This window comes from Lissotriton vulgaris, chromosome 4_1 (genome assembly GCF_964263255.1).
Source record: "Lissotriton vulgaris chromosome 4_1, aLisVul1.2, whole genome shotgun sequence".
Lineage (NCBI taxonomy): Eukaryota > Metazoa > Chordata > Amphibia > Caudata > Salamandridae > Lissotriton > Lissotriton vulgaris.
The window spans coordinates 634,240,208-634,265,915 of NC_141691.1; the positions used below are offsets into that span (position 1 = coordinate 634,240,208).

At 44.2% G+C, this 25,708-nt stretch overlaps 1 protein-coding gene across 1 annotated transcript in view; it reads left to right on the forward strand.

Moving 5' to 3' along the window:
• The window catches only part of STK17A (serine/threonine kinase 17a), a 284,298-nt gene that overhangs the window by 188,975 nt on the left and 69,615 nt on the right, over window positions 1-25,708 (forward strand). The window contains exons 5-6 of the mRNA XM_086964875.1: window positions 935-983; window positions 1,078-1,257. Coding sequence (XP_086821001.1) covers window positions 935-983; window positions 1,078-1,257 — 229 coding nt within the window. The remainder of the gene's footprint in view (window positions 1-934; window positions 984-1,077; window positions 1,258-25,708) is intronic.

Below are 25,708 nucleotides of genomic sequence, written 5' to 3' on the forward strand. Positions count from 1 at the left end.
GCTCCGTAACATGCCGATAGCTGAAATCTGCAAAGCAGCCACTTGGAAGTCGGTTCATACCTTTGCTAGGCATTACTGTCTGGACACTGATGCCAGGGCAGATGCTGAGGTTAGGCAGGCTTCGCTGCGGAATTTGTTCGCGCAATAGTGGCGTTAATTTCTTTCTCCACCGCCGCTTTGGTGTGGGGATGGGCTTGCCATTCTATTCACTAGATTATGACTATACACAGAGATCCCCTACTACAGAAGGAGTAGTTTCTGTCCTGTAACTCCAGTTCTGTAGTAGGGGTATCTCTGTTATAGTCATAAGCGCCCGCCCTCCTCCCCGGTGGAGATAATTCTGCATGTAAGGAATGCTACAGGTCTGGCGTGCTTCGCCTTCAAAAAGAACTGAAAGTAAGAGGGACCTGCTTTGCATTCTGGGATACTGGGAGAAAGTTATGGAAAGTTCTCTTAAAGGCACAGTATCCTATTTAAGCCACATAATGGCAGCCTATGGGGCTAGTCTGTCCATGCCTTCCTCTCTATCATTCCAGAGTCTTTTACTGGTGGAGGCAAGTTTCTCTATGGTAGAAACTGCAGGCTGGGTTATGTGTGGTGTTGTTTGGTGGAATTTCTAGTTGAAGTACTGGACAGTGTAGCCTGTGGATATAGGCTGCATTATTTGTCTTTAAATTCTCTCTTAAGTGTCTTGCAAGGTCTGCATGATTTGACAATTTAAGAGATTATTTTTGATTGCCGGGGTCCACGCACATGGGCGGGACTATTCACTAGATTATGACTATAACAGAGATACCCCTACTACAGAACTGGAGTTACAGAACAGAAACTACTCCATCTCTGTGAATGAGGAGCATTTGCTGTTATGGGTGGTACAAAATTCCTAAACAGAGTGATGTGATGTATGTATAATACATATATTTTTTTGTTTTAGCTCCTGAAATCCTCAATTACGAACCAATCAGCACATCAACAGATATGTGGTATGTAAAACCATCAATTGTTTAACTTTATTGGTCATTAAATGTATTCATTTGTATTAACTGTAATGGAAGTATTCCGTATAATTTGTTGTAGGAGTATTGGAGTGCTGACGTATGTAATGCTAACAGGATCGTCGCCTTTCTTGGGAGACGACAAACAGCAGACATTCTTGAACATTTCCCAAATAAATTTAAGTTACTCTGAGGAAGACTTTGATGGCATCTCCGATTTGGCTGTTGACTTCATCAAAACCCTTCTAGTGAAGAAACCACAGTAAGTATTTTTTTAAAGCTCATTAGGCGTGACCTGTTTACAATTGTTTATATTTAACGGTAGTTAATGAAGACAGTGAGAGATGCAATTTTTTCATGAATTCTACAAACATTTTACAAAAATGTTTTTAAAATGTGTCAAGCCTTGATTTCAACTGGTAGATCTAATCCTTTCCGATGACCGCGCTTATTGAGTCGCTACTTGTCAACTAAACTGAAGGATAATGTACAAATAAGCTTGATCTGCCATTAATATTTTTGGTCGGTGGAGGTTTTACTTCAAATCATTGATTTCAGACACTCACTGGGATACTTTTGCCTAGTTCAATCTTTACTGGATTGATTTACCCTTAGCGTAAAACGTGAATAAACGATTGAGAGCACTCTTTTACTATGTGATGTGAATAGGTACTTGTAAAGCGCGTGGATACTCCACAGCGTGTCCCAGCGCATAAAGGACCACTGGATAAATCTTACCTTCATACGATCCCCAGTGGTAGTTTTGGGGTTAGCTGGGACCAACTGTGGAGAAAAGCAGTATGCAATATTTCTCCATCATGGAAATGCTTTACTTAATTAACTCTGACCAGTCCTAATAGTAACAAGATATTATCTCTTGTACAAGTCTATCTGCAAACGACATAAGTTGAATTTGATTTAAAACAAAAAACAATCGTAAGTGGAAAAGATATAAGGAAGTGAAAGGCAATAGGGTTGCAGCTTTGCAAAGATTTAAATGGAACACTGTACTTTTAAGGCAGCCAGCCGCTTCACTGTCAGATGATACCCAATAGTGGCAGCTATGCCACAGTGTTTTGCTGACTCTTCTGAGCAAGATAGGCAGCACTGGACTCTGGTCTTAAATCCTTTGCTTGACCAGAAAATGGTTCGTTTTCTACTTAATTTTTCAGTTTTTGGAATTAACTATGTGATCGCTTCACTTTCTATGAAATGTCCATCTTGTACCATTTCAAAAATCCATCAGGGAACCTCTGTATAGTGTTTGTCCAGATAAATACAGCTTAGGAGTGTTCTTTATGCAGGGGCATATGGATGAAGACCATCAGGTTGTGGGGAATACCCCTGTGAAAACTGTATGATTCCATATGTGCCATAAGGTCCAGGATTAGAAAAGTCCTCTTATTGAGGATATCGTCTTTACACCAGACGCTTTAAGAGTTTTAAGTAGGGAATCGGAGAGCAATCCCACACTCTGTGGCTCGCTTTCGGTGTTAGTCATTGAATATGTATTAAAAAGTTATTCTGATTTTGTGTTGAGATATTGACTGATAAGCCTGCCGTTTTAAGGGGCATATCCCCAAACTCTCCAGCATAGTCAAGAATATAAACGTTTGCCTGCATAATTACTTGAGATTTTTGCAATTGCTATAGTTTAACTAAGATCCCTCTATCTATACCTGAACTCCAAATACCTATTTGTTTATTTATAATGTGCAGCAACGCCAGTGAGCCCATAATCTTGATGAAAAAAAATGACAAAACTAAATACAAAACAATGGTACAGAATAAAATACATAAATTAAAACGAAACGTACAAGAAAGCACCCATCAAGAGAAACTTAGCACGGAGTCCTCAAATTCAAATATATGTCCAGATTGGTATGAGACATTATCCCTTGTTAGAAAGGCAGGTTACATTATGTTGCTTTAAGCTGGCCTTGGCCACCGTGCCTTAGATCCACAAGACAATAACATGAGGACGATCCTTCTCCTACCTTGCCACCAAGACCTGGAGCACTCTGCCTACCAACCTCGGACAATACCCGTCGCTGACCCAATTCAGAAAGGACCTCAAGACCTGGCTTTGTCTGAACACCATATTGCAGACAGATCAGCTACTCCAATCCCCCCCCCCCCCCGCCCCTCCCCCCGACCCAGCTTCATGGGTGAGTAGCCACGCTTTACAAACTATGATTGTTTGATTAAGCGTTTTACTCTTTTTCTTATTTGCTGTCCAATCTCAGTCCAATTGATAGAGCATCATACTTTTTAGCTACAGCAACTTTACATATTACCCCTCCGAATCTGCCGTAGTGCCACAGTTTTTTCCATAATGCTGAAACATGGAATACCTTGCAAGCTTCTGTCCTTTTGACCATTGCTACCATCAAACCGACCACTCTTTCCTTACCATGAGGCATTCTTTCACTGAAACAAGCCACAACCAGACTTTATGATTATTTTTATTTACAGCTTGGGCTTCCTCAACACTACCATATAAATAAACAGAACATTAGAGGAAGATGAATAAAGGCACTCGGAACATCTGGCATATCCAAGAAGACAGATCAGTGTCTGTGTTGGGCTGTTCTGAATGAGCACGATAAATCTTTGGAAAGGTTTGATTTGGGTCTACCTATTGATAAACAGCTGGACCTCAAAGATAGCCTTACTCATGGACCACTAGTTTCCAAACTGACTATCCATACTGCTTAGGAAATCATAGACCAAGAAGGAAATAAATACTGCAATTAGAAGAGCTTGACTAGAATGTTCTGGACTGAAAAGTGTTAAACCCGTCCTCCTGCCATTTACATGTGATGAGATACATAAGATGAAGGCAAATTCGGAAACCTTGGAGGCTTTAGGCCTTGAAAAGAATTTGAAATATCTCAAGACCAACTTTAAGTCTTCAGAAAAGAGGTTTGTTATACAAAGTTTTTAGTCTCACTGTGGGCAGAGTTTACAGCTTTGGCACCAAGGAAGGCTACCAAAAGATGGCCACCAGACCTCTGCAGCATCAAAGCCTCCTGGGAATAGGACTCCTTGGTTTCCACATAGTCTTCCACTCTGGTGTGGGAAGCATCACAAACCATCTGATAGAGTGACACAAAATTTAATCTGGCAGATGTGTGCTGAATATTGCACAAAATTACTATATGCCGAGGTACAACATTCCTCCACCTGCTTTCCTGCTGAAGATTTATTGTTACCGTCCTCTCCGTTTCAAGAAGAAGTCCACCTATTATATCAGAAACAAATGTAGATGTTTTCTATCCTCCTAGGGTACAAATGGGGCGGGAGAATGTATTTTCAGGTTTGAATCTGTTCTTATTTATTTAACTGTAAAGTTCAATACACTACTACCCACCTACATCCGCTCTGCCGGTGGTGGTCGAATAACAGTAGAGGCAGATCTTGTAGGAGCAGATGGTACGGAGTAGTGTGTTGTAAACAAGAGCGATCGAATAGGGGGAACAAGGAACTGGGGAGAGAGAGAGTATTGCCCATTAGTGGAAGAGTTTGTGGGGGTGTATTCAAGTGTTATGGTGTTCTTTTGGTGCCTCTGCTGGTATTAAACGCAGGGCTCGGAGGTAGTGGGACAGGACAGTTCCCGGAATTCAGTAGAGAGGTATGTCGAGGTGTGTTGCCACATATTTCCGAACAGGGTAAGACGCCGCATTGCCACAGCAGTTCATTTCCCCGTGCTTATTATGTCCCACAGTTTGTGTACCCAGTCTAGTTGTGACGGAATGTTCGCAGTGTTCCATTTACTAAGAAGAAGGTGTTTGGCCACTCCAAGTGCGAGAGTGATGGCTCTACCTATAGGTGACCATAACAGGTAGGTGAGTAGGTTTGGGAAGCCCAATATTATGTAGCTGGAAACCTCGGAATGTCCGTCGTATAGATGGTGTTTATTGCCTCTAGCACTCCCACCCAGAAGGATTGCAGCCTGGAGCAGTGCCAAATCAGGCGAGTAAGAGTGCCTGTTGTCCACAGACTCGCCAGCAGGGGTTGTCCCCATTCGGATTCCAAGCCGCCATTTTAGCCGGTGTGAGATACCAGTTATGGGCGATTTTTAGGAACATTTCCTTACTGGTGGTATTTACAGTACACGTCCGGGATTGGTGTAGTATGTCACATTCAGTCTCGGTCTGTAAAGGGCCTCTCACATTCCTTTTCCCATCTGGCCCACCCTGGTGATTGCAGTAGTCAGTGCAGCGTATTTAAAAATTTATAGATGTCAGAGAGTATTTTCTTATATGCGTGTTTCGTGAGAAGCCATTTCTCAAAGGGAATCAAGACTCAGCAAGCATGCGGTCGGATCCACGACTGAGTTAACCAGTGGCCTACTGCCAGATATGGCCATCATACGGTCTCCGCTACACCATAAGGCCTGAAGCGGGTGAAGTCCATAAGCCCCTCCGGCTCGAACAGCTCCCCAATACGTTTGCAATTGGCGTCTTGCCAGGCCTTATATGCCACACCAGAGGCCGCTGGGGGAAAGTCAGGGTTGCCTATCTGGGTGGTTTGGGGAGCTATAGGCGTTGAGAGCCCATGCCGCAGTTGAACACGGTCCCATACACCAATGGTGGCGCGGGTCACCGGAGAGTCATAGACACTCGGCGGCCTGCAGGTTTTTGGGAGACAGGGTATTTTCTAGATATGCATGTCCGAAATAGCCTGGTCAATAAAACACTAATGTTTCTCCGTTAAGGTGCAAGACCACTCCACCATGTAGCACAGCTTGATGGTAGCAGCGAAGGTTCAGAATTCCCAAGGCACCTGATTGTAGCGGCAAGTTGGCCCAAGTCTTGGCCATCCTCATGCGCTTGCCTGCTCAAATGAAATCCCAAATAAGTGTCTGTAGTTTATCTAAGAGGGTTGGGAACACATAGAGAATCTTGGGTAGTATTGTAATTTTAATGGCTGTTGTGCGCCTAAGCCAGGACAAATTATGAGCTTTCCAAGTGGTAAGGGTCAAACGCTTGGTGGTTGAGAGGAAGCCATAGTTTTGGGCTGCTATGGATGGAAGTGTGGTGTGAATCTGAAGTCCCAGATATGGTATCCCATCCTCCGTCCACTGGAAAGGCATAAGGTATATCAAACGGGCCCTCTCTGCTGCCGGGATTGTGATACCAAGTGCTAATGCCTTTTGCAAATTGGGTTTAAAGCTGGAAGCGGCAGTAAAGTCTGCCAACTCAGTCACAACGGCCCGTAAGGATTGTTCGGGGTCAGTGAGGGTCAAAAGGACATCGTCGGCATAAAGCATGATCTTGTGCTCTCTTCCAGCTATCTGTACACCAGCAATGTTAGGGTTATTTCGTTTACGCTCTGCTAGGGGCTCCATATAGAGCGCCAAAAGCAAGGCAGACAAAGTGGCAACCCTGCTGTGTCCTGCGTGTGATGGTGTGAAGCAAAAGTATTGTAGAATTCTGCGCTGTGCCCGTCCGGAACTGGTGCCTTGCTAGGCTGTAAGTTCTGGATGGTCGTTAAGACTCCTTAGGAGGTGATCTCTGCATCCAGGGCTGAACACACCATTGCCCCTGTGTCTGCTGGATACACTAGACATAGGTAAGCACGAGCATCCGAGTCCAGCAGGGGCTCCGCAGTGTATAGAGACTCGTAGAATGCATGAAAAGCTTCCGCGATTTCTACGTCCAGATAGGGGAGAACCCCGTCTGCTCCCACTATCTCTGAAACACTCTGCTGAATGTCTTGCGCTCAGATGCAGTGTGCGAGCATCCACCCTGCTCTATTGCCCCCTGCATCCCTGCTCTATTGCCCCCTGCATCCCTGCTCTATTGCCCCCTGCATGATATTTTTGGCGAAGCGGAATAAGGCGTACTCCGCCTTTCCCATGTCAATCTCCCGGAGTTGCTTCCGAGCTGCTGTTAGATGCGGCGCATTGCCACCAACACGGAGCGCACATGTTTGGCTTCAAGTTCTTTGGGGAATGTACTTTTAATACATTATGCTACAAAGAAATGCAAAGCAAGAGTTTAAACTCACTCCAGACTTAAAGGCAGAGACCCGATGGTTAAAAGAGAAATGCAGAGGCTAGACCGGCACCATACCCGCAGCTCCAAAAGGGGAATTAGGTGTTCGCAGTCTCTTTGAAATGTGTTTTTCATATACCTAGTGTAAGAAATTGGTTGACTGGAGCTAGAGCACTGGTCAAGCGGCAACCACAATCCTGGTAAGGTGAGGCATAGGCAATCCTGAATAAACATGTGCTCAACCCTCTGGTAGTTTGGCACAGAGCAGGCAGGCCTAATCTGGAGGTAATGTGTAAAGTATTTGTGCTGCACTTCAAACAGTAATAAAGTGAAACACAGCCCACAAAAAGGATCCCAAACCAACTTAAAAAACAGATTAACTTTTAATAAATAAGACAAGTCCAAAACAACAAAAATCCAATCCGAACTGGAGCTATGCAGTTTTAAAGATTTCAGTGAAATAGTACCAAAAAACACAAAGCGTCAACTGGGGACAAATTCACAGGTTCATTCCTAAGGCGTGCGGGCCGGCTACAGGGACCCAGATACGCCAGCTGAGCAAAGGACCTTGAATTCTTTTGCGGAGCTTTGCAAGGGTCCTTGTCAAAGATGCGCTTTGCAGCCGAAGCAATGCATCGGTTATGAGATGCAGCAAGGCTGCAATGCGAGGTCCTCCATAGTCATCAAGGATCCAATCAACGAGGGCTTGCGATACGACATACAGAATGCTTCGTGCAGTGATGCAGAGTCGGGCGTCATTGTCGGTTGCTCTTAACGGGGATGCGAGGGCCTGCACTGAGGATGCCTCCCATAACTGTGGCTCCAGTGAATCTTGCTCTGCAGATCTTTGCGATGGAGAACACCCACGGTGCAGTGGTGGTGATGCGTTGGTTATGCTCAAGATTGATCCATGCAGCTGGGGAGATGCACTGGATCCACAGAGGCTGGCAAACTCCTTAGGCCCACTTCCAAGCTTCCAGGACTTGGCAGTGGGCACTTGGCAGGGTAGACTCGCAGATGTCGGAGTCTAGGTTTTGGGGTCAAGATGGTTTGGAGCCTTCTGTCACTGAGGTTTAAGTCAAGAGGCCAGCTAACTAGAAACTCTGGGATGCTAGGTTCAACAGATGCTGGTCCAGTCATTCTCACCCACGCAGGAGATGAGCACAGCAAGGCAGCAGCCCGTCAGAGGAGTAGTCCAACAGAGTTGCAATATTTTCAGCAGCACAACAGTCATCCCTCCAGGCAGAGTACCCACGGGTCCAGAAGTGTTCGGAAGAGTTGGTGTCTGAGGTCCAATATTTATTCCCAGTTCTGCCTTTGAAATGGGGAGAAACCTCTAAAGTCATGGCTTTGAAGTGCATACTGCCTTCCTTGCCCTAGCTCCAGACTAACTACACTGGGTAGGCAGCCCTTTGTGTGGAAGTAGGACACAGCCTATTCAAGTGTAAGTGGGCCTGTACCCAGCTCCTCCCTCCCATCCTGCTAGTGATGGCCCATCCAAACACACCTAAACTCCTTATTGTGTGTCCCTGACTAAAAGGAATACACAAACCCCAGCTGTCCACTACATCCAGTCATATGACCCAGAGACAGGCTGCAAGCACCAAATGGCTAAGGCAGGAACACTCCAATTTTCTTAAAGTGGCATTTTCAAAATTGTGATTTAAAATCCAACTTCACCATAAGTGAGGATTTTTCATTACTATTCCAAAGACACCAAACATGAAAAGGTACCTGTTCTCCTTTGGAAGTTACAGTTTATTAAATGCAATAAGGTAACCCCAATGTTATCCTAAGGGAGAGGTAGGCCTTGCAGTAGTGAAACATCAATAAAAGGGGTTTTCACTACCAGGACATGTACAACTAAATAGTGCATGTCCAACTTTTTAAATACCCTGCCCACTGGGTTTTCCAGGGCCTATCCTAGGGGTGGCTCCGATGTATTAAAAAGGAAGGTTTGGGCCTGGCAAAAGGTTGATTTTGCCAGGTTGACATTGCAGGTTAAAATTGCACACATGCTCTGAAGTGGCAGGCCTGAGATATATTTAAAGGGCTACTTAAGTGGGTGGCGTAGTCAGTGCTGCAAGCCCACTAGTAGCATTTAATTTACAGGCCCTAGGCACAGGTAGTGCCACTGTCCTAGGGCCTTATAAGTAAACTAAATATGCCAATTGAGTATTAGCCAATTTTACCACGCTTTAAGGAGCGAGCACAAGCACTTTTGCACTGGATAGCAGTGGTAAAGCGTAAGGAGTGTTAATGCCCACAAAAAGTAATTTAGCAACACAGAAGGTCTGAAGGTAAAATGTTAGGGGAAGCCCACACATAGGACACCAGGTCTAACACCTGTGGCTAAACAGCATCAGAAATCCCTCTGATTTTTAATAGGTACAATATTTTCCAACAGCAAGTCCTGCCAGTGTGCCTGAACTTGGCATCACACCTCTTTCCCAGCTGCAGTTATATGAGCAAGTCTCTAAATGAAAAAGATTTTCACCTATCCCTATCAGGACAATTTCCTTTGTGTTTGTGTTACCAACGCCACTCTTGTGAAGGACATATGGCCTCTGTGAAGTTGTTTCATTGTTGCCAAAGAAGATGAGTGTTCAAGTGATGGTATGATATCAATTCCTGTGATGCTGGGTCAGTGTAAGTTAGAGGAGCCTTGCGCCTTTTCCTTTTATGCATGGAGAATCCAAATCCTAGGACCTAGATCAAAAATAAACTCTAAATATTATGTTGATGTATTGATATAGGGTTTTGGACATGTGCATGACTGTCCAGTGCTTTAAACTTAGAAGACATTTTGTACTATGGAGGATTACAATTACAAGTGAGTCTAGAAGGAGGTGGTAACTTAAGGTGGTTACCACATCTACTTTGCTAAATTCAGACATTTAATGATAACGTTTGTATTTAAATACTGCTTATTTTAATAAACTATTGTTACTTGCGTGGGTAGAGGTCTTCAGTGTTTACTCGGTTCCTATTTATTAGACAGTGCTGCTTGATGCTGCTCCTATATTTAATATTTTGTATGTGGTTCCAGTAGTGGAGAATCTCTCCAACTTGAGTTGTATTGCCCTAGAAATCTCATGTCTATTGCCAATAGGCCTTCTCGCTACTGTTGCCAAAGACTACATTCTGACTGCTGTTCTTTTTCTCCTCGATGCTTTTAAAAAAAATCTCCTACCATAAAAAAATATATATATCTATTTCTGATGGATACATCTGCCAGTGGATTCCTCACCTTGTGAATATCCCACTGCATCAGCAACATTCAGAAATTATTTTTGTAGCTTTGCGCCGACGTGTACGATGTCACAGAAGCACAACATTGCGCGCGGCTCCGCTGACGTCACCGACACCATAATAGGCCCACGTCATTGTCTTGACATCTGTTCCCTTTTTTCCACGTCGTCGATGCTAACCGTTTTCGAGGGGTCCTCTGTAGCTTGATAGTAACATTGTTACTGTTTGTTGGTTTTCGTGTTTCTTGTATCGCTTTTTCCAGGCGATATGTCATCGAAGATGACAAGATTCAAGCCGTGTGGTGAATGCGGTAAGATAATGTCGATCACGGACCCGCATGAAAACTGCGTTTGGTGCCTGAGCTCGGACCATGATGTCCAGGGGTGTCCATCCTGTAAGAAGATGAATCCCAAGGCCATTCGTGAGAGAGAGGCAAAGCTCCTGGTTGCCAAGATGAAAGGTGAAAAGGCAGGAAGAGCTTGAGGTCTCGTTCGAAGTCGCCCTCGAGGTCGTCATCGGGGCATGCTTCCAGATTGGCTAAAAAAAAGCACAAGAAGAAGAAGCATGGATCACGTTATCATTCTGGGAAGGATTCGGATTTGAGTCCGAAGTTGCCATTGAGAAGACATCGTAAGGATGAGGTTTCTCCTTCACCAGAAGTTCTGGATCCGGAAGGTGAGGCTTCGCCTATGGAGTCGCCGGAGCATTCACCTGCTCCGGTGTCGAATCCTTCTCCGGTTCCATCTCGATCACCAACTCGAGAGGAAGAAGAGGCTCCATTGCCAGAGGGTTCGAAGACTCCGGTGCACCAACTTGAGGTGGAAGTCGAGATGACTCTGGTTCCTCGAGAGCAGCATGTGGGTTCATACCCTCCTTTTCCGGCCCCAAGTCAAGACCCTACACAGTTTTTAAACGTAATGTATGGAGTCTATACAAGAGCCTTGTACCCCTCTGGAGCACCGGTTGGTCCCATGGGTCCGATGGCGTTTAACCTGGTGGTCGCCCAGTCTTATGCTTCGGCGCCATTCTTGCCATTTATGCCGGCTCCGACACCACCTTGGCATTTCTCAGCGCCGCCAAAGCCTTCGACGCCGAAGCTTTCGACACCGATGCCTTAGTCACCGGCGCTGGTTCCGGTCCGACTTCGAGAACAGTGGCCTGGTCCACCAGCTCCGAGCTCTACGCCGTCTCCGGCTCTGTTGGAGTTGATTACGGATCCGCCAACGCTGTTCCCGAAGGAGAGGTCGAGGCGTGAGGCCCAGCGACTCCCGGAGGAGCAAAGGTACCGAGAAGCCGAGATGGAAGAGGGCAGTGCTTAATTTGTAAAATATGAAGTGCAGGTGCTCAAACCAACTTCCCTTGGCTCCACCCACTTACTCTAGTTGCTCCACCCCACTGCTTAATTTGTAAAAATGAGTGCCAGGGCCCTTTTCGGGAGATCACGACAGCCTGCACCACACATTGCTCATGCCAGCGCTGCCAATGACAGTTCCAACACAACTACATACCATCTCATTCCTAAAAGTGATACAATTAAGGCTTTTTAAATGTATTCTGACTTATTAAACACAGTTGTTATGCTCTTGTGGGCAATATTTTGCTGACATGGTTGGGATTTTAACTTTAATGTAAATAAAAATAGAGAGAAAGAAAAAAAACTGAGGAAATCATCCAAAACCGGAGTTTTCCCTTTTGTAAAATACTTTAAAAAAAAAATATATATATGTATATATATGTATGTATATATGTATGTATATATGTATGTATATGTGTGTGTATATATATATATATATATATATATATATATATATATATATATATATATATATATATATGAATAATACAATTCAAATCTATTTTAGACCTGTCTCATCTCTCCATAAATGATTAGTAATGCAAAGAAAGACAGAACAGACTTGTAAAAAGGTGATACAGGGACTGTAAACAAGTTTGTATTTAACCTTCCAGAATAAGGGGCAGTGCTGGCCTCAGAAATTGAAAGAGAGGGGCAGAATAGGGAGAAATAAGGGGGGAGAGATGATTGGGAAAAATGACTGTGAAGAATAGAGCACTTGCAAGAGCGAGAAATATGAACAGAAGTGGAGCGAGGTGCAGAAAGAGGAATGAGGAAGATTAAGCAACCTTGCCATTGGGCTGCGCCGACAGGCCCTAGAAATCCTTGAGACCCCTGTGCTTAATAGTTTAGAAGACCAGAATTAAGCACAATGCACTTCAATCGTGTCCAGCAGCAAAACATGACACCGACACGCAGCTCCTCTGCTAATGCACCTCAACAGTAAACTTGCTTTACTCTGGTAACAAAAGCATAGGACTCACACAGTTAATGCAGGGCAGAATAGAATGGTAAAGAAACACAACTACAACGTGAAAACCAGCACAAACACCGCCCGCACAGTATGGCAGCATTACACTTCACCTAGGAGATGTTTATCAAGGTAATTATTATGCTTTAAACATCGTCTGCTGTGAAGCACCAGACAACAAGGTGACACCATGTACGCGGTGTTCAGAGAAATGTAAATACAAGCAAATATTTACACGTCAGCCAATCTGCTTTAAAGTGACTTCCCCTATTGTGAATGGATGTCCCTTTGAATTTGTGTCGCCTTTGGAATTAAAAGTCCCAGTTTTTCACACTCCCCTGTCTTTTTACTCACACACACAACCACAGAGAAGGACTCCCTAGAACCATTAACGCGTAAACAGATTGAATTCAAGCACAAACTTACCGGCTCTCGGGCCGCGCTTTCAATTACTGCCCCTGCACCCGTCTTTGAGAAATTCCCTATGCCAACGACTAGACCTCATTCCCTTCCCTCACTGCACCTCAGAAACAAACACGACAGGCCTCTAGTTCACAAACACAACTCACGTTTTGTTGAAAGTGAAAGAAACCAAAAAGGCCAGTCTCCTACCTGCAGCATGGAATCTCCTGAGACCGCCTTCTGGGCTGAGGCTGACACTGGCGGGGAGAGAGAAACTACAGGAGAATAGCTACCCGCATGCCGGTGACCCCTGGAGCCAAGAAGAGACACTGCTAGTTTCTACGAAACGGAGAGCACTCAAAGTCGTTGATTATACCAGAGTTTCTGAGTCCAAAAGTGTGTCTGTGATTCAGGAGAAAGTGGCAGAGGGGGTTCGGGAGGAGCAGGTCAGGAGCCACTGCATTATCAAAGCTGCCAAGGTTTCAGATTGCTATGTGTGACAATTTCATAATTTCACTGTAAATATGAGTGACATTTCAACGACGAGTGACTCTTTCTCGCAAGCAAAATCCAGCAATGAAGAGGAGGGAAACCTATAATTGTACGAAATTACACCCATTTGAAACAAGAAACTCTAAGATGATCTTACAAATCTTGGAAGTAAGTGCTCAGGGCTAGGCAAAACATGAATGCATATACTTTAAAAAAACGGAACGGTGGGTTTCCTTTCAGTTTTGAAACATATTTTGATGATTTAATTATGGAGCACATATTCTTGGAAGTAGTGTTTTGGGCTAGGCAAAAAATGAATACATATACTTCAAACTACTGCCCCTTCAGAAGCTCAGCTCTACCAGGACATGAAAACGCATGATGGATTTGTGGATATTCAGCAAAATAGACGAGACTCCGGCATGAGTAAGGACTGGAGAGACAATACACACTTAAAGGAATAAGACTGCATTATGTGCCACAGAAAGAGTTTGATGAGCAACGCTGTTAGCACAATCATCACTTTATAAATATCGGGTGTTCCCGCAGAGCCCGAAATAAATGAAGTTATTCCTGTCCTCCATAACACATACCTGCGTGTAATCGGGCCTCCAGTGACCAGACCTCTGTTTTGGATCTCACGTGAGCACATGGTTCGCACTGCAGTTTATACCGGCGTCTCCTTGGCTCTCAGTGACACTCTGTTTAAATAAATTCACTGCCTGTAGTATGGATCCGCTATGTAAATCAGAGTCAGAGTCCAAGTTGTAGTTTCACCATTAGGATTTAATGGTAAGAGTGAATCAACCCACGACCAATGAAGTGGAGTAACAGGTATGCAATAGTCATGACAAACACATCACCATTCTAAGAACATGGAACAGGAACCAAAGCATAACATTCCTTAAAGAGCAAGTATGATAAAACGATAAAAGCTATAAAGTACATACTACACATCCTTCCCCTAATAAATGAAAAAGAAAAGCAGATAAAAGAAAACACAGTTATATAACATAAATGGATACATTAAAAAAAAAACAAGATTAATCCAAAACATAATCATGGAGCCTCACAGGAACAGATCTGATTCTGCGACTGAGATCCCTACCATCCCCCGCACCAATGGAATTGGAAACAGGCTGTAAATTGGGAGAGGGGGTAAGAACATTTGAATCACCATGTGCTAACAGGGAAGGATCAAGGGAAGAGGGATTAGTAGGAACTGAAGAAGCAGATGGAGACATGGAGGGTTCTCCAACACCGAACCAATCAGAACTGCGATCCTCAGGCAAATCTGAGGACTGCTTGTTGGAAGAAATGATCTTAGCTTGTTGGTCAGAGATTTTAATAAGAGCATTCTTGTTCCACCAACCCCTTTCAAATAAAAGAGCTGCAGAACGAGAAACTTTTAAAACTTTAACAGGAGCAGAAAATTTTGATTGCCCCTTAGTTATTTTAACCGGTTTCTTAATGATGACCCAATCACCAGAAACAAGTGGTTTTTCTGTGACATGCATACGTTTGTCATAATTACTTTTGTAACTTTTCTGTTTGCTCTTGACATGTTCACGAATTTTAGCTAAATCCACGTTGACCAGAGAACTTTTCATCAACCAAGATGGGTTCAATCTAGAAATGGGAATTCTACCTCGCAGTAAAACAAAAGGGGACACTCCCGTCGTACTATGCGGGGTACAATTGTAGTTCCAGATCTTCTCGCTTAGAAATTCGGCAATATTAAGTTTATTAGCACAGGCTGTTTGAATAGCTTCCTTCAATAAACGGTTAGCTCTTTCTACAAGGCCATTAGAAGCAGGACTGTAAAGAGGAACTAACATGTGCTTAATGTCTAAATTGTTTAAAAACAAATTCATCTCCTGTGAGACAAAGTGCGAACCGTTATCTGAAACAATTTCATGTGGATAACCATCGATGACAAACAAACCCTTTAAAAATGAAATTACAGCAACAGAATTAGGGTTCTTGACCAAAGAAAAATAGATCCATTTAGAAAAGTAATCAATGGCCACGATTAAGAATTTAAAGTCATCATTGAAAACAGAAAATGGACCAGAAAAATCTATGGCAATTTTCTGCCAAGGAGACTCAGGCCACTCCACAGGGACAAGTGGTGCATTGGACAACTTCCAGTGTTTATCGGAACATAGACACTGTGGGCATTGATTGACAAAGGATTTAACCTGGCTATCGATACCCGGCCACCAATAAGTGGTTTTAATCTTATTGGTGGTACCAGTGATACCAGGGTGAGATTCATGGGCCAAAGAAATAATGGATTGTCGGATGCCAACGGGTGGGACAAACTTGTCTTGCCTGAACAAAATGTCACCTGACACCGACAATTCAGATGCAACCTGTGCATAATGATTTTCTTCAGTTGACATGCTTCTATCCTTGGGCCAACCTTTAATCAAAAATTTCTTGACATTGAGTAAACAAGAATCGTTATCCATACCCTTTAACCACTCTTGTTTAGTAAGTTTTGTACCAAGAAGGGCATCATCAACAGCAAACACATACTCTAAGTCAGAGTTGACTAAATTACATGTGGACAAAGGAATGCGTGACAAACAATCAGCACGAATGTTTTTGCCACCAGGTAAATATTTTATCTCAAAATTAAATTCTTGAAGACGTGCCAATAGTCTAACTAAGCGAGAAGAAGCTCGATTGGAGGAACTCTCACCAAGCATGTAAATTAACGGCTTGTGGTCTGTGTATAAAAGAAATCTGGTACCCCAAATGTACATTTTAAATTTCTCCACAGACCATGAGCAAGCTAAGGCTTCTCGCTCTATGGTGCTGTAATTTGCTTCAGCTGAAGATAACGAACGAGAAGCGAATGCAATGGTGCATTCCTCACGCTTAATCACTTGACTAAGAACAGCTCCTAGACCACGGGAACTAGCATCAACAGTAATGATGCATTGTACACCATGGGAAAAAGGTTTGATGGCAGGAGCAGAAAGTATTAAATCTTTGACAGAGTCAAAAGCAGATTGAGATTCAGAGGACCACTCAAATTTAGCATGTTTTTTTAACAGATCTCTAAGAGGTTGAACTACAATAGCATAGCTCCTAACAAAACGAGCGTAATATTCACTCAACCCCAAAAATGCTCTGAGCGAGTCTTTATCAAGAGGAGGAGGAGCATTTTTAATAGCTTCCAACAAGGAAGATTTGGGTTTAATACCGTCTTTTGAGAGATTGTGGCCTAAGTAATCAACCTCATTAGCCAAGAACTTACACTTTTTCTTGTTGACAGTAAGACCATTGTTTTGTAGAGATTTTAAAACATACTCCATCAATATGTAATGTTGATCCAGGGATTCGGAATGAACCAAAATGTCATCCTGGAACGCCTGAATGCCAGGACAATTATAAAAAATAGAGTCCATTAATCTTTGAAATATACTGGCTGCGGAGGCAAGCCCAAATGGTAACCTTTTATACATATACACACCAAAAGGAGTAACAAATGTTGTGAGAGGTTGAGATTCTAAAGATAAAGGAATTTGGTGGTACGCTGAGCGCAAATCGATAGTGGAGAAGTATTTGCTACTACCGATGTTGGCCAGCATATCATGGATTTTAGGCAAGGGGTGTACATCAATGACAATGTTGCGATTGAGTACTCGCAGGTCCGCACATAAACGAATTTCCCCAGAAGGTTTTCGTGCTACGACGGCAGCAGAAACCCATTCTGAAGACTCAACTGGACAAATAATGTCTTGGGCAATAAGAGATTCGATGTGCTTTCTCAAATCCTCTCTTACAGACAGGGGAACAGGTCGTACCTTTTGAATAACAGGACAAGCGTTGTCTTTTAACTTAATATCATGTTCGAAATTCTTCACCAACCCGATCTTATCTTCAAAAACAACTTTGTATTTCTCTAAAACATTGCAAAGAATGGGGTCATTACAATAATCAAAGACAGACAGTATGGGAAGATCACCCAAAGCAACAGGTTCAGGATGACCGGGTTTTAAAATAATGCCCAGTCTGGCCTGGTCTTGCCAACCTATAATATCACGACCATTGTGTGCCACATATATTTTAGTATATATGATGCGACCTTTAAAATCAATGTTGTCTGGAAAATATCCTCGCATAGTTATGTCAAAACCCCCAAAAGCTTTAGGATTAACATCAGTAGTGAATAATTCTTTGTTATTCCAAGAGCACTGAAAAGTGGTTTCATCCAAAATGGTAATAGGGGATCCGGAGTCAGCCATAACCTGTATGGTCTGAATCCCAATAGAAATGGTGCAAATAGGACCCTTGATGCTGAAATCACATAAAGCAGTGTTTCCCAAACTGTGGTCCGCGGACCCCCAGGGGTCCCTGACACATTTCCAGGGGGTCCGCAGGCAGCAGTTTTAAAAGCACTGCAAAGTATCTCGTTTAAGTAGCTGTGTTCAAAGAACAATAAAAGTGTCAAGATAACAACAGTGATTAATGTCCCTGCTGGAGAGAGATGAGAGTTTTGTCCAGGGGCAGCTTTCACTGAACTAATGTAGCACAGAGGGTTAATATGCCTACTGCAAAGAACTTGTGTGCATTTTCAAGAACAGTATTTTATATGGAAACTATCATCAAACAGCTGCTAGCAAACTGCAAGTACAAGTTAGTGACTTATGTTTTTTCTCAGTCTTTCATTATCCTGATGCTTCTAACGAGGTTTATTTGGGTTGAAATACATTTTTATTGTTAAAGCCAATGCTAACCACTGTGTTATGTTCTGAATCCTGACTTTGTGCTTCTCCAGTATGAATGACATGTGAATTCTGCACCTTGTAGGCCCCTTTGCCTTATGTAACATTTTCCATACACTGATTGACACATATGATTCACTGTCTCTATATGTGTGTGATGTAAAGTGCTCTGACATCCTACAATGGTATGAGAAATGCTATAAAAAATGAAATACATATGACAGTGGGGCTAAGGAGCGATGAGAGGCACTGTTGGAGGGTGATAGTGGGGGAATCATTGAAGAACCCCCAGAAAGATTGTCGCATTCTTGTGCATAGGCAGGTCTTCATTTACTAATACAATTCAATATATAATGATAAATGTGTTGTAGACTGCACCATTATTTCCTAAATTTCTTAAGGGGAGAGCCTCCCAAAGCCCCCTTTGTAGGGGTCAGGCTCAATCACTGCACTTGGTTTTGCACCGTATGGGCACTGGTCTGAAATCATTTGCCAAGGGCTGCTTTGGATTTCCAGTCTGGCCCGGGCAGGAGCAGGAGCCTTGTACTGCGAAATAAAGCCAATCATTGAAAAGTCACGGAGATGCAGCACCAACCTTCCCATTAACTTTTTCTGTTTTCTTGCAAATTCTTTCAATATAAAATACAACAGAAGTGGCGGATAGTGTCACTAGCCTCCTTGGCTTAACAGCACACTTTGCCACTTCAGAAACTCAGTGCTGCACCATATTTACAAGAATATGGTGCAGCCCTGCATTTCCCCAGCGCTGGCGCTACACTTAACAGGGGAAGATTGTTTATGTACAGGAAGGTCCCCCTTCCTGCACATAAACAATCTTGAAATGTAATTTTGTCACTTCTATGTGTGCTGCTTAATGCAGCACACATGGAAGTTACAAAATGTCATTTTTTTTAAAGGTTGTTGATGTGCAGGAAGGGTCACCTTCCTGAACATAAACAATCCAAGGCGTTTTGCAAAAACAAAGAGAAATAAAGCATTTCTCCTTGTTTCGCCAAGTTCAGACCAGGTTTTCCCTGGTCTTAATTTTGGCGCTGCCTCCTATTTACGCTGTCCTTGTGAATAGAGGGCAGCGTCAAAATCAATGGGTGTTGCAGGGGAAACGCCCACCACAACACCCACTGCCCACCCTTTTCACGCTAAGCATTGGGTGAAAGGGGCTCTTATTTACAAGGCACCGTTAAACCACTTTAACTGGCTTAACGTTGCCTTGTAAATAAGGCAAAGCCCCTATCGCCACAGGTACATCTCAAAAAATGATGTTCCCATGGTGATAGGGGCTTGTAAATATGCCCCTAAATCATTAGTAATTTGAGTATTTGTTTTGTGTGCACATGTGTGTTAATTATTTCTGAATTACTGTTTTAATGTTTGAAATTTAAATCCTACAAATTGCTTGGGGGTCCCCGGCTTCCAGTGGTGGCTCAATGGGGGTCCTCAGGAGTTAAAAGTTTGGGAACCACTGACATAAAGCATTTACCTGAATGAACGAAATAGAAGAAAGATTTAACGCATCACAAATTTCTTCCTCGGAATAAACCATATTAACCTTAGACTTATCTTTGGGTAAGCGACACGAAGCAGCAAAGTGACCTACACGTTTACAATTAGAACACCTTTTACCTTGTGCAGGACATTTTGGATTATTTGCAATGTGAAACTTTGAACCGCACCTGTAACAAAATGCATTAGTTTTGGGTTCAAAAACTTTTTTCCCAATATTACGGTTAGAAACAACATTAACATTGCAATTGTCCCCTGATGCCTGCGAAATATTGCAAACAGTTGAAGAAGAGGTATGTTCAGCTAAAATTTTAGAGGAGACAACAGAACACTCAATACTTTTCGCAATTACAATAACTTCATCCAAAGTTGGATTTTTACATGTCAAAATTCGCTCTTGGATCTTCTTATTAAAGCAATTAAAAACTAACTGATCACGTAGAGCAGTCTCCAGATAAGTTCCAAATTCGCATTTTGATGCAAGAACTCGTAAGGTAGCAACATAGTCTTCTATGGACTCCTCCTGTAATTGTTTTCTTTTAAAGAACATATGTCTCTCAACCATGACTGATGGATCATCTTTAAATTGTTTGCCCAAACGTGTTAATGCCTCTGTGTATACATTCCACGAGTCATCATCAGCAGGTGCTTGTACCACTGCTAAATTATCAAATAATTGTTGGCCAGCATCTCCTAAATGATTGAAAAGAATAGCTCTTTTTCTGGACGCAGGATAATCTAAAGCATCTATAGCTTCCAAATAGTTAGTGAACACACGTAGCCATTTGTGCCATGGTGTAGGAGGCTTGCCAGGAACAATTAAAAATGAAGGAGGTGCTACAATACCATTGTTGTTATTTCCAGAAGTTGCCATAATGAAGTAAAACAAATGACAAATTTAAATTAAAAAAAATATAATGTTCTTACTTGTAAGTCTTTTTGAAACTCAGGCGATCTCTTCTTTTAACTTTTTGAAAATTACCTGTGCAGGAAACAATCGACTATAGTCTTGATAGTCGCGTTGCGCTGACAAAATCACCGTTAAAAATAAGCAAAATGCCTTTTTACACACTCGTGTTGAAAGCGCTACGCGAAGAAAAGGCAAATGAGGCTGGTTGCTATGGTAGCGACTTCCTGATTGCGTCTTATTGGAAGACGTGTAGCGCGTATGTGAGCGGCAAGGCAGGTTGCTATGACAGCAATCCCGTGATGACGTCTGAATGAAGGACGTGCAGCGCATGCGTGAGCGCCGCGTGAAACAACAAGTCGGGATGCTCGAGATTGGAATCCTTCTCCGGTTTGAATCCAACGGTGAAGTCAGGCCTGCTTTACTATTCCTCAGGTAATTCGAGAATTAAAATAAATAACTCACAGTTTTTGAAGTCGCGTTAATAGAGAACGCATTGATGTAGACAAACGTGTCTAAATTGCCAGTTTCCGTTGAGACGCGATAACTTGAGCTCAACAGTATGACAGCTGATCGGCTCACGTCGGTGGGTTTGATTAAAAACGAGGTCCAAAATATTTTCCAATCGTCGCCAATAAAATGTAGTATGGATCCGCTATGTAAATCAGAGTCAGAGTCCAAGTTGTAGTTTCACCATTAGGATTTAATGGTAAGAGTGAATCAACCCACGACCAATGAAGTGGAGTAACAGGTATGCAATAGTCATGACAAACACATCACCATTCTAAGAACATGGAACAGGAACCAAAGCATAACATTCCTTAAAGAGCAAGTATGATAAAACGATAAAAGCTATAAAGTACATACTACACTGCCCCGAACTCCCCGGGGTCTCGACCCTAGGAGTCTGGGAGCAGCGGAGCAGCAGGCCTCCTCTATATGCTGTCCCAGCCCTGGATTAAATAAGAAAGCCGGCTGCAGCGCGGGCCTGCGTTGATTAGATTTGAAGGTACTCTCTCCTCAAAAACGAAAGCGCAGATACACGCAGCGAGGTCAGTAGGAGCCGGAGCTTTGCAGAACTTCAAGAAGCGCGGGCGGCAAACTTCACCAGTGGGCACTGCAGTGACGTAAGCTAATTTCGGCGCCACGTGCCTCTACAACTTTGATACTATTAGAGTGACGTCAGGGGCAGGAAGCGGAGAGGCGGGCGGAAGGTAGAGAGTGGGGGAAGGTGCCTGTTCTGGAAGGCTCAGTCTGCCTTGGAGACTACGCAGCTTTTAAAGGAGGTGGAAGGAACTACATTACACCTGGGGAAAACGGTGTTCAGCAGCCTTAGGCAGGAGCATGGGCAGGTCTCCAGGGAGACGGAATGCACCTCATTAGTCATCCAATTAAAATTTTTTACGGCATTTACCGGAAAGACCCATGTGGAGGGTAGACCCGGCCCTCAGTAATAAGTGCCGGTGCTAAGCACCGGAAAGCACCGGCACAAATTAAGCCCTGGAAGAGGGTGAGCTGCAGGATTCTGAGGATTTCTTTGACGATTTAAGGGAGGCTAGTGGACTGGAGCTGTCTCCTGATTGGGATGTAGCCTCTGTCTCTGATGCTCCTTCTAAGGATGTGACTCCATACCATGCAGTCATCAGGAAGGCGGCGGATCTATTGAATTTAACTCTTCCTACTGCAGAATTCAAGTCGAACATTTTGACAGAAGTCCTCCATTCACCTTCCTCTGTTGTAGAGCCCATGCTACCTTTCAATGAGGCTTTGACTGAGCCAATCTTAGAATGTGGAATAGACCTCTTACAGCTCCAGCTGTTTCAGAAGCTGTTGCAAGAAGATACAGGGTCGCTCCTGGTGATCCAGACTTTTTATCTTCGCATCCTTTGCCAGAGAGCTTAGTTGTACAGGCTGCCTGCTCCAAAAAATCTGCAGGTGCTTTTCCTCAGGTGCCTTGGGACAAGGAATCAAAAAAGCAGGACCAAGATGCAAAGAAAGTCTTTATCGGCGAGTATGGCTCTCAAGTCAACAAATGCTACATGTCTCTTGGAGCGTTATATCCATGCTTTGATGGATTCTGTCAAACAGCTGGCTCCTAAGATTCCAGAGGAAGATAGAAAAAACTTTAATGAGGTTCTGGTTGACACTCAGGCTGCTGCTCGGCGGGTCATTCAGAGTGGGTTAGACACTGCTGACTAGGTGACGAGAGTAATGGGATCTTCAGTTGCCACCAGAAGGGTGGCTTGGTTGAAGTCCTCCAAATTCTCAACAGAAGTCCAGGCTGCCTTAATGGATCTACCCTTTGATGGTTCGGGTCTTTTCGGGGAAAAAGGCTGACGCTGCGTTGGAGAGATTCAAGGACAGCAGAGCTACAGCCAGATCCTTGGGTTTGCAATCCAGGGGAACTGTAGGCAAAAGGTATAGGGGATTCGGAAGGTCCTCCTTTCGAGCCTACAAGCAGTCGCAACAGCAGCAACAGCAAAATCCGCGGTACAAATCTTACAGGGGGCAGACGGAGGGCTCGTCCTAGAGGACGTCAAGCTTCCTCCTACTCTTCTTCCTTTTCCCACCGCCCTCCAACATCAGCAAAGCAGCCCTAGATCCGCCATTCCGGATCATGCAGGTCCTGTGGGGGGTCGGCTTACCTATTTTCTGCGTGGTTGGACATCGGTCACATCGGACCTTTGGGTTCTCAAACTCGTGGAGAATGGGTATGCTCTTCCCTTTTGGGAGTTCCCTCCAAATTATCCTCCTTGTCAAAGGTTTTGCTCGGAGGACCACCTGCTGCTTCTGCAGGAGGAAGTCGGGCGTTACTAAGAAAAGGTGCGATAGAGGTGGTACCGGAGCAGGAAAGGGGTCGGGATGCTACTCCCGGTATTTCCTGATTTGCAAGAAGGATGGCAGGCTTTGTCCAATCCTGGACCTCAGGATCTTGAACCTCTATCTGAAACAGGATAAGTTCAAGATGGTCACCCTTGCGCAGGTTCTTCAGGCGCTGCTGGAAGAGGACTGGATGGTGTCGATCGACTTGCAGGATGCTTATTTACACATCCCCATCTTGAAGTCGCACAGGAAGTATCTCCGTTTCACGGTGGGTTCACAACATTACCAGTTTGCGGTCCTTCCGCTTGGTCTTACTACTGCGCCTCGAGTCTTCACCAAGGTGATGGCGGCCCATCTCAGAAGGCCTGGAATTCCAGCATTCCCTTATCTGGACGATTGGCTGACCAAAGCAGAATCTCCAGAGAAGGTGCTCCATTATCTGCAATGCACAACTCAATTGTTGTACAGGTTGGGCTTTTCGATAAATGTGCCAAAATCTCATCTGTTGCCCTCCCAGCGCAACCTGTTCATAGGTGCTGTACTGGATACAACTGTGTGTCGGGCATTCCCTCCTCCTCAAAGGATTCGCGGCATACAGGAAAGGATTCCTTTATTTTACAATGGAGCGGTTGTTCCAGTCCTGACGGTCCTTCGTCTGCTCGGTCTGATGGCTTCCTGCATTCTGTTGGTCAACCATGCACCCTGGCACATGAGGGCACTCCAGTGGTGCCTCCGCAGGCCGTGGTATCAACACAATGGAGATCTCAGGGAGTCTGTGAGGATCTCCAGAGAAGCTGCGGCGGATCTGACTTGGTGGGGCGTGGAAGGCAATCGGTCTCAAGGAAAGCCCTTTCAACTGCCTCCATCGGTGGCCACAGTGATAACGGATGCATCCACTCTAGGGTGGGTTTCTCATCTGGGGGATATGGAGGTCAAGGGACTTTGGACTCCAGAGGAAAGGTTGCTTCACATCAACCTTCTGGAATTGCGGGCGATACGTTTGGCGCTCGAGGCCTTCCTCCCTTCCCTTCTCTTCTCTGTCAGTCAGTTCAAGTCTGACGGACAACACTACAGCGATGTGGTATGTCAACAGGCAGGGAGAAGTGGGGTCGCTGTGCTTTTGCAGAGAGGCTCTGCGTCTCTGGTCCTGGGTTCAGGACCATCAGATTTGTCTGGTGGCAAATCTGGCCGGGGTTCTGAACGTGCGTGCAGACAGTCTCAGTCGGCAGTTCTCAGCCGATCACGAGTGGAGGCTTCATCCGGAGGTGGTTCGTCGTGTCTTTCGGGTGGACCTGTTTGCCACTCACGAGAATGCTCACTGCAGTCTCCAATATCCGATACAGGGAGCTTTGGGGGATGCGTTTCAGTTGAATTGGGACTCAAGACTCCTTTACGCGTTTCCTCCCATACCCTTGATTCCTCAGGTTCTGAAGAAGATTCCCCAAGTCATATTGATCGCCCCGGATTGGCCAAGAAGGGTGTGGTACACAGATCTTCTCCACCTCTCCTCGTGCCCGCCACTCCGTCTCCCTCTCAGGGCAGATCTCCTCTCTCAGATGGAGGGGCAGGTTCTACACTTCCACCTCCAGACCTTACACCTTCATGCCTGGAGATTGAACGGGGCAACCTGAATTCTTTTTCTCTCCCACATGATGTGGTGGATGTCATCTTATCAGCCAGGCGTCATTCCACCAAATCGATCTACTCTTATAGGTGGTCCAAATTTGTCTCTTGGTGTGGGGAGAAATCCATTGACCCTTTGAAGGCTCGATTGTCTGACATTCTTCAGTTTGCGCTTTCTTTGGCTCAGCATGGGTTTGCTGTAGCTACAGTGAAAGGTTATCTTTTGGCTTTGTCAGCATTCCTTTGCCTGCCGGATCAGCCGTCCTTATTTAACTCTCCTATTGTTTTAAGGTTTCTAGAGGGCCTTACAAATAAATTTCCTCCTACTCCCTTTATTGTGCCTCAGTTGGACTTGAACCTTGTACTTACTTTCTTAATGGGTTCACCTTTTGAACCTTTGCACAAGTGTCCCTTGAGACTGTTGTACTTTAAAACTGTCTTCCTTATTGCAATTACCTCGGCAAGGAGGGTAGGTGAGCTTCAAGGTCTTAGTTCAAGGCCCCCATTCTTGACCATTCATGCTGAACGAATGGTACTCAGGACCAGGGCTGCTTTTCTGCCTAAGGTGGTAACTCCCTTCCATCTAGGGCAGTCCATTACCCTTCTTACCTTCTATCCTCCCCATCAC